The sequence below is a fragment of the Cyprinus carpio genome, chromosome B11 (genome assembly GCF_018340385.1).
Source record: "Cyprinus carpio isolate SPL01 chromosome B11, ASM1834038v1, whole genome shotgun sequence".
Lineage (NCBI taxonomy): Eukaryota > Metazoa > Chordata > Actinopteri > Cypriniformes > Cyprinidae > Cyprinus > Cyprinus carpio.
In genome coordinates, this window is record NC_056607.1 from 15,804,610 (window position 1) to 15,813,803 (window position 9,194).

Consider the following 9,194-nt stretch of genomic DNA (forward strand, 5'->3'; position numbering starts at 1 on the left):
TAATTGAATTTATATTTACAGTAAAAAGCTGCATTATTGTGATGTTTTTATCAGTTGTTTGGATTCTGATGGCACCTATTCATTGCAGAGGATCCACTGATGAGCAAGTGATGTAATGCTACATTTCTCCAAATCTGTTCTGAAGAAACAAACTCATCTACGTCTTGGATGGCCTGAGGGTCAGTACATTTTCAGGTAATTTTCATTTTTGCTGGGTGAACTTTTCCTTTTAAGGGAAATGGTTCACCCAAAAATAGAAATTCCGTCATCATGTATGTTGTCCCAAACCTGACTTTTATTCTTCTGTGGAACACAAAAGAAGATATTGACCCCAGCTGACTATCATTGTGGAACCAAAAAGTTATCATTATTATTATTTTATTTAAAAAAATCATATTTGTATTCTGCAGAAAGAAGAAAATACAATACAGGTTTGGAACATTAGGCTGAATAAATGATGACAATTTAATTTTTCGGGTGAACTATGCCTGGGGTATGTCTATGTGTCAAAATAATAATAATAATAATAATAATAATAATAATAATAATAATAAATAAAATTAAATAAAACAGCAATTTTGCAGGAAGATGGACATAAATCAAATCTAGTCTAAGAGTAAACTTTTTATTGGTGACCCTTAACTGAGAGTGTAACTTTATACATAAGGGTTTAATTGGCATCTGGGAAAGCCACCATCCACAAACTTGACCTTGACGTCTTTACAGTGGCATTCTTGGACATTTTGAGGGCTGGCTTTTGGGTATGCAGAACTTGTCTATATCTACTGTTTTTGTATTATAGCTGAAGATGTTAAGAATACAAATAGCACCATGCATGCAATCAATGAGGCATAATGGTTTTCAGCTACATTGCCTTTAGGTATGGAATATATTTGACCTTATGTATGACCCATACAACAAACGTCCTCTAAAAATTAGCATTTGAGAGAGTAATCTGCCTAATAGCTTTAAATGGAGCACTAAACTAAAACGGAGTGACAGTGGCATTTCATCGTATTCCTTTAGGAACATAATTTCAGTGATTGGATTTCACTGATTGTTTCCATATTGTTGTAGAAAATCCCTCAGAGGCATTCAACTGTATCAGAGAACAAGGACGATACGGGATTGTTCAAGACAGCATCCACTTTGATCTGGATATCTGAACAAATCTGAACAAAGGGTGAGGTCATGGAACACGAGCAAATACTTCCATTATGAACAGCAGTGCACCTTATGGATAAAACAATATACTATTTTTTTAAACAATTTAAATCTTTTAAAAAGATTCAAGTATGGAAGACTTGCGACAACGAAATATAACAACTGTTATGTTTTTCTGAACAGACAGACTGGGTGGGAAAAAAACAGAAACTCAGTTCAGATTGGGATTTAATAATAAAAAACATTGAAAGTTATATCTGCATTCATGCAAAGCATAATTGTATTTACATATTTCAAACCATTTATTATTATACAAATTTAGGAAAGAAATATTTACAAACCAACAACATTAAGTTGTACAAAAAACATTTCCCCTCCATGTCCAGTGCCAAAAAAGTAGACAAAAATACATTGAGAGAAAAGCCTATAAACCATTATTTTTGTTGTTATTCCTGCAAAAATAGCTGATACCTTTATAATGTTTACTGACCAAATATCTCTTTCAAATAAACTAAACTGTAACAGGCTTATGGAGGATATTCACATGCCCTTTTTTAATGATGATTGACATGTCCTTAATATTTTTTGCTTTAACAGAATAAACTGGTAAGAAGAAGAACCAAAAAAAAGATTGGTTTTAGCTCTCTCTGCTTTAACTTTTCCACTGGGCAGTGCTTTTCTCATAGCTAATGTCTTTCAGTGTATACAAAATTGGTGAAAAAGGTGAAACGATCATTTTTAAAGAAAACATATAAACAACAATAAATAATAAACATTGCTTGTTAATTCTATTGCCTATTCAGTTTGTCAAATAAGGCAAACATTGATAAAATGTTCAATACAAAACAAAGTCCACTTAATTGGTGATAAATAATAATAATCCTTTGATTTAATTCAAACATCTTTCAAAAATGTGATCTAAGGGATAAGATGAAGAACAATGAGCAAAACCTCAAGATCTTCAGGGGAGTCAATAAAAAGGTTGTTAATGCTAGATTTTGAATTAAATAAATAAACAAAACAAATCAGAAATGTGAATTAATGTCCAACTTTAAAAAAAGTCTTATCAGAAAGACAAATCCTCTTTTGCCTTACGAACCGAAAACAAATAAACCCAGAGCTGAAGGACTGAGAGTGATCTATGGGTTCACAGCACTGCAAGGTCATGACAGGACTTGGAGCGCACTTTCAGGGCCATCTTCTTGTTGTTCTTGGCTACAAGTCGATCTAGGAAGCGTCTGGCTTTCTTGGTGATGCTCTCTTTTCGCTTGTAGATGGAGCGCCGGTGCTCATTGATCTCTTTGCTGTCTCGCCGCAGTCGGATCTGCCTCACAATGCCCTCGAAGAGCTCGTGAACGTTGTGGTGGAGAGAGGCAGAGGTTTCTATGAACTTGCAGTCAAATACCACCGCACAAGCCCGACCCTCTGCCACAGAAGACCAGGATTGTGTAAAACCAAACCCGTCACAAGGCTTTGAAGGCTTATGCATCTGCACCATGTCAAACAATTGTGCATTCATGAGTTAGACTGTGATATACCCTACCATTCAAAAGTTTGGGGTAAGATTTTGAAGTGTTTTTAAAACAAGTCTCTTATGCTCAGCAAGGATGCATTTATTTGTTTTTAATACACTAAAACAGTAATATTGAATTTAAATGAAGTTTTCTATTTCAGTATATTAAAATGTAATTCCTTCCTGTGATAGCAAAGCTGAATTACTCCAGTCTTCAGTGTCACATGATCCTTCAAAAATTATTCTAATATGCTTATTTGGTGCTCAAGAAACATCTCTTATTATTATCAATGTGAAAACACTTGTGATGTTTTGTGAACATTTTTTTTTTTTGGAAACAGTGATACATTGTATTCAGGATTCTTCGATGAATAGAAAAAACAGCATTTGTTTGAAATAGATATCTTTTGTAACATTATAAATGTCATTTTTGATCGTTTTAATTGCTTATTAAAAGTATTAATTTCTTCAGATTCTTTCCTTAAAATCTTTCCTTATACTGAACCAAACTTTTAATGGTAGTGTATAACATCCCACTATGATCTGTCTGTGGGAATGATACAAATCAAAACTCTTCTCACCTTCCACTGCCACCTCTCGAGATCGCACTAAGTCACTTTTGTTGCCCACAAGGATGATGGGAATGTTTTCAGCCTGCCGGATGCGTCGCAGCTGGATTCGTAACTCCGATGCACTCTCAAAGCTGCTGCGGTCCGTGATGGAGTAAACGATGATGTAAGCACTGCCCACCTGCATGCAGTAATCCTGCACCCACTTCTCATCTTCCTCCTTGGGCATCAAAAAAGTGGTTAAACAATTTAAAGGAATACTTAAAAAAAAAAAACACATTAACTTTCTTTCTTTAATGGAACACAAATAAGTGACAAACACAAGATATTTTTACTGAAGAAATAATTCTGTTTCTTTTCCCTAAAACTATCACAAGGATGCATTAAATTGATCGAAAACAACAGTAAAGACATTTATAATCTTATAAAGGTTCATATTTGCACCCCCCCCCCCCCAAAAAAAAGAAAAGAAAAATAGCTGCACAACTTTTTCAATGAACATAAGAACTTCTTATAATAATAACACCCTTCCTTATCACCAAATCAGCACATTAGAATGATTTCTGAAGGATCATGCGACACTAAAGACTGGAATAATGGATGCTGAAAATTTTGCTTTGCATCACAGGAATACATTTTTAACTTTTTCAAATATATTGCAACAGACAATTACTTTAAATTGTAATTATATTTCACAATATTACCGTTTTTACTGTAATTTTAATCAAATAAATGCAGCCTTGCTGAGCATAAGAGATTCTTTCAAAAAACATAAAAAATGTAAAAAAAATAATAATCTTTTGAATAGTCAGGGCACTCTTATTATACTTTCAAGTTGCTTTTTGTTGTCATTTTGTAGTCCTCATTCCTTATATAAGGAAAAAAAACAGCCAGGATGTTCTTCAAAAATGATACAGAAGAAAGCAAGTCAAAGGTAGGAGGTTTGGATTTGGAATGACATGAGGGTGACTAAATAATAACAGATTTTTGTATTAGACGAACTATCCCTTTATCCCCTTTGTGCATGTACTGAGAGATGAACAACAAACAAAAAAAGTTGTGCATTGTAAGATGTTTCCCCCCTGTAATCTGTAAGTACAGAATAATTTATCTCTGTAAACAATTCTTGAGACCAGAGAAGCCTTGTTGCCAGACTGACCTCACAGAGGAGAGTCGTCGATAGCAGTGTTATTAGGCCCCAGAGCGATCAGTGTACTTGGCTGTGTGGTCAGCAGCAGGGGCCAGCTCTATGTTGCTTGCTCACTGCAGGGCATCGCTCAGTGGAGTTTAGCCACTGGCAGCAAGTGGCCACGTTTTTTCCACAGCACTGCATAAAGGGCATTATGGCCCTATAGGTGAGACTTGTGTCTGCAAAGCACAGACTCGTGGCTGACTTCAGATTTTGCTTTATTTACATTCGGTAATTCAATGAGTAGGCTACTGAGGCGAATATGTAGAGAAATAGATGTATGAAGTATGATACCTGTTTTTCTGTTTCCCATGTGTCCATCACAACTAGGGTCGTCTCCTCCCCATCGACCGCGAGGGTTCTCTCATATGTATCCTCTATAGAAACATGCACACTACTTTTAGTTGATTGGGCACAAAACATCAGTGACATCAATCTGACATCCAAAACAGCATTGTCATGTAAGGATAGATGCTACAAACAGCTACGTCAATGACACTGACACTCATTTTTTGTCCTATTTAATTTACTAAAAATACTTAAAGAAATAAATAAAATCAATTAAACTTAAGCTCATGTATTCTATATTGCTCATGTTTTTAATTTCTCTAATAACATTAACAATTACATTTATTTTATTTATTTTGTGGCAGACAAAGTTTCAGCAAAGATTTAATAATAAAGCAATAGACTTATTCTAAAATTCTTAAAAAGAAAACATAATTTGAAAAAGTAATTTGGCATAATCTGTTTTTAAATGTGTATTTTAACTATGAAAGTTTATAAAAGCATTTCACTGCATATTAATAAATAAAACTTTTGTCAACAAATCAAAGACATGTGACCCAACACACAAAAAAAAATATTACATTAAAAACTAAAACAACAACAACAACATGAGACTTCACAAAAACATACTTTTTTAAATCTTGAAATTATATATATATATATATATATATATATATATATATATATATATATATATATATATATATATATATATATATATATATATATATATATATATATTTTTTTTTTTTTTTTTTTTTGTTCAGCAAGGATGCAAAACCTGCAAAACACAATGTATAAGGAAATTATATTATATTATTGCTTTTTAAAGTAATTTTGTTTAAGTATTTTTCCTGTTCATCAAGAATTGACCAAACTGTTAAAAAACAACATTTTTGCTGCTTTTAATCTGTGCTTTATTACAATAACAAGCGTGAAAAATGCATGTGAAGTGATAGAGTGGGAAGATCACTGAGCTGTGTCTGATGAACTGATCGCGCAGCTAGTTTGACAAGAAGTTAAAACACACTTTGCTCCAGTCTAGGTTGATACTGACCTTGTCTCATTTTTCCACATTTTCCACATTTACTCTGTCACTTTTTGAGACCTCTACAAGATGTATAGCACTTAAGGACAAATTTGGCCATGAAACGTGAATTCACCATAAAGAATAACAGTGTTCTTAATCAACTTCAATGCCTCATGTCAGCTAACATCTAAATGTTAAGACCAAAGCTAAAATATAATCCAGACATGCCCTACAGAGAAGAGTGTCCTCAACTTGGAGGCCAGTGCATATTTCATCTTTACAAATATGATAGCACCATGTTGATCTTTTTAATACTCTTCAGTCTAATTAATGCAATGCAATTATAAAGCATTTAAAACAACTATATCACTCAAGGAAAGCCATTAAGACCTTATAAAGCCTTTAAAAGCCAATGGGTTTTTTGAGGAATTTTTTACTAATACTTTTGAACTTTCATTTAATTCATTAAATAATCCTAAAAAACACATATTGAGCATTTTTTTTATTTTTACTTTGATTACAATGTGAAATGAGCACAAATAGCAGCATATTAGAATGATTTCTGAAGACTGACACTGTAGACTTGAGTAACGGCTGCTGAAAATTCAGCTTTGCCATCACAGGAATAAATTCCATTTTAAACTATATTAAAACATTTTAAACTGTAATAACATTTCACAATACGATTGCACTCTTAATGAACCCTTGGTAAGCATAGAAGATGTTCCAAAAACAGTTAAATCAATCATCTAAATGCATAAAGGAGATTTAAAAATATTAAAAATTGGTTTTATTTTGCATGCAGAAGTGTAGCCAACTAATATGTCTCCACTGATACAAGAATCAGTATACAAACATCAGTCTGTCAATGACATGATTATTAACAGGATAATGTTCTGCTCAGGTCAAAGCCAACACAGCCGAGCCATAAGGTCCTATGCTGTTAGACAAAAAACAACATGTAGGTCAACAGATTGCCATTCACAGATGCTCATTTACTGCTTTGATAAAGGCATTTTGCATAGTTCAATGCATTAGGGAGACACATAAATCTGTGTGCTTAATATTTAAATTGGTAGGTTTATACATAGTGATATACATGTGCTGTCCGGTTATAAGTAATGACCATATTTCAGCAAAATAAAGTGAAATGATTCTACATTTATAGTATAAAAACAATGTTTAAACTGTTGCAAAGTTTAAAAATCTGTGCTTAAAGGAATAAAATAGGCAACAATGCTCTAGATAACAGATGCAAATCAATGTACTGTATGTACTGTTTGGTCTGACCGATGTATTATTCAATATCACCATACAATTAATGTTTCAGGATCAATCTTGACACGTGACAGTTTGAGAGTGCAATCAATCAGGCAGACCTAACAGTTTAGTCAAGGTTATTTTAGGCCCTACAGTGCCATGAGTTTTTACAGTAGTGTATCAATGCTGTATTTACTGTTAAACAATAACATTCAGTTGACAAATATCCACAAAAGCCATAATATATTTTGGATTTTATACCTTCAATGTGTTTGTGGGCATCCTTCTCTTGTATTCCAGCAAAAATGTTTGCAAGGCTTGACTTTCCCACGCCGTGATCCCCCAACAAAACCACTCGATAAAGACACTCAGCTCCAGAGCTGTCTGACTCTGAGTCTGAAGACCAGCTGGCCCGTGAGTGGAAGCTCTTGTCTCCGGGGTGGTACGAGGCTGATTGGGCGAGCGGAGGGTGATAGGGGTCAGCGGAGGGGTCTCTTACTCCCTTGCCTCCTTGACGAGAGGAGGGGATGGGAGTACTCGCTCTTCTCCTCAGTGGTTCCTTTCCCTCTTTCTGTGTGTTGAGTGTCATCTTATAAACATAGGTATGCCTGAAAAAAAAAAGTGACAGGAAACCAAACAGAATGAGCATATTTTGTTACAATTACCCTGTAGTTAATGCAATACTGTTGAATATTCTTGATTCACTGCATATACACCATACACAACTAGTAAAAAAACTTCAGGTGCATCCTGAGATGCTTTTTTTTAGTAGCCACTTGTTGACTGCTTCTCCTTTATTATCCAGTTAAAAAATGTAAAGCTGATTTCTTTACATATTTTATAAAGACCTTATACACTGTTTATATGTGCTTACATAAAATTATTTTGAGCAATGGATATTTAAATCATTAGAAACATAAACATGTGTAAACTTTGTAACTAGTAGCACTGAAGAGAACGGGGCTAGTTGTCACACTTTTTATTCCAGTGAATATAATTTGGTTTATTTTTTATTTATGAAGTCAATTTCGGTATGCCTACTCAAAAATACAGCAAATATTTATAACTTAAAATAGTTATTACATTGTAATAATAGCTATAATACTTAATACACTGTTGGATTCAAAATGTAAAAAAAATATATATTTTTTTAATTGTCAACTGTATGCATGTATGACATTTAAAGTATGTGACAACTTACCCCATTCTAAGAACAAAATGTAAGTTTTCTCTTGTGTATATATATGCCATTGTGGTTTTGTGTTCACTTGTTTACTAGGGGGGAAAAATGCTCATTTAAGTTTAACGTAATTATTCTAATTAAGTGAACTAGTGTTTGACACGAAACCACTGAGAGCGAAAAACAAGCATTTGACTATTTGTACTTCTTACTCTAAACATAATAGTTGCTGAAATCTTTGTCTATAATTCATGCATTTTATCATATTTCATGCATTCATAACAAAACAGCTGAACAAATCAGACATATTCCGACAACAACATCTTGAGAAAATGAAGTGTACTCACAACCATGTCCGTAAAAGAAGGTTTTAAAGCATACAGGTTCTCATCAAGCCGCAGAATGAAGTTTGAAGCTATTGGTAGTGAACCAATCAGTTTGCGCGCAGTGGAGTTTGACGTACCGGCTGCAGGGAAACGCTACACCGCTGCAGTCATAGCAACAGCCCCGCGAGTTCCACAACGCTTTTAAAAATTTAAGAGCGGAATTAAGAATTTCTCTTAATCTCCCGCGCTGTCTGTCACACAGCTTCATCTCATCTCACACGCACCGCGCACAAGAAGGAAAAACATCGGCGAGTTCACATCTGTGACCTTTCACTCACCTTTATCTCCCCACAAGCAAGTTTTAGGAGTCCCAAGCGCGATTTCTCAGTTCATCCTTCCACTTGTAGACTTCGAGCGTCAGCCCTCAGAGCTGGATCGGGGTGAAGTTGCATGTATCGTGTCTTTGTGATTAAACACAGGTGGGCTCCTGTTGCCAACTCAGCTCGAGCTTTCTGTTTATATTACTCACATGATCCATAAACACAGCTCAACAAATGGGCCCTCAATTGTAAGTTTCGTGGGTCCTTGTTGAGCGTCTTTCAACATCATCCAGGGCCACGAAGTGTTATAATGTGCCTTTTTAGCACCGTCCCACTCCATCCCCATGACGTCGAT

The 9,194-nt window shown here is 34.5% G+C and overlaps 1 protein-coding gene across 2 annotated transcripts; it reads right to left on the reverse strand.

Moving 5' to 3' along the window:
• Positions 1-1,350: 1,350 nt before the first annotated feature.
• Positions 1,351-9,194, reverse strand: LOC109098947 (GTP-binding protein REM 1-like). Of its 2 annotated transcripts, none has more exons than XM_042734176.1 (5): positions 8,541-8,836; positions 7,275-7,621; positions 4,730-4,812; positions 3,259-3,466; positions 1,351-2,589 (listed from the first exon to the last, which is right to left on the reverse strand). In XM_042734176.1, the coding sequence occupies exons 2-5, from the start codon at positions 7,600-7,602 to the stop codon at positions 2,312-2,314; spliced, it is 897 nt and encodes a 298-aa protein (XP_042590110.1). In that variant the 5' UTR covers positions 7,603-7,621; positions 8,541-8,836; the 3' UTR covers positions 1,351-2,311. The 2 variants fall into 2 exon arrangements, with proteins under 2 accessions (XP_042590110.1, XP_042590109.1); XM_042734175.1 differs by lacking the exon at positions 8,541-8,836 and adding an exon at positions 8,858-9,194 and having other exon boundaries at positions 1,358-2,589.

Excerpts from the sequence above, each read along its gene's own strand:
- LOC109098947 (XM_042734176.1), bottom strand. The coding sequence starts at position 7,602 with ATGACACTCAACACACAGAAAGAGGGAAAGGAACCACTGAGGAGAAGA. Across the intron at positions 3,467-4,729 it reads CATGGGAAACAGAAAAACAG|GAGGAAGATGAGAAGTGGGT; the intron begins GTATCATACTTC and ends TTGATGCCCAAG. Across the intron at positions 2,590-3,258 it reads TCGAGAGGTGGCAGTGGAAG|AGGGTCGGGCTTGTGCGGTG; the intron begins GTGAGAAGAGTT and ends CTTCTGTGGCAG.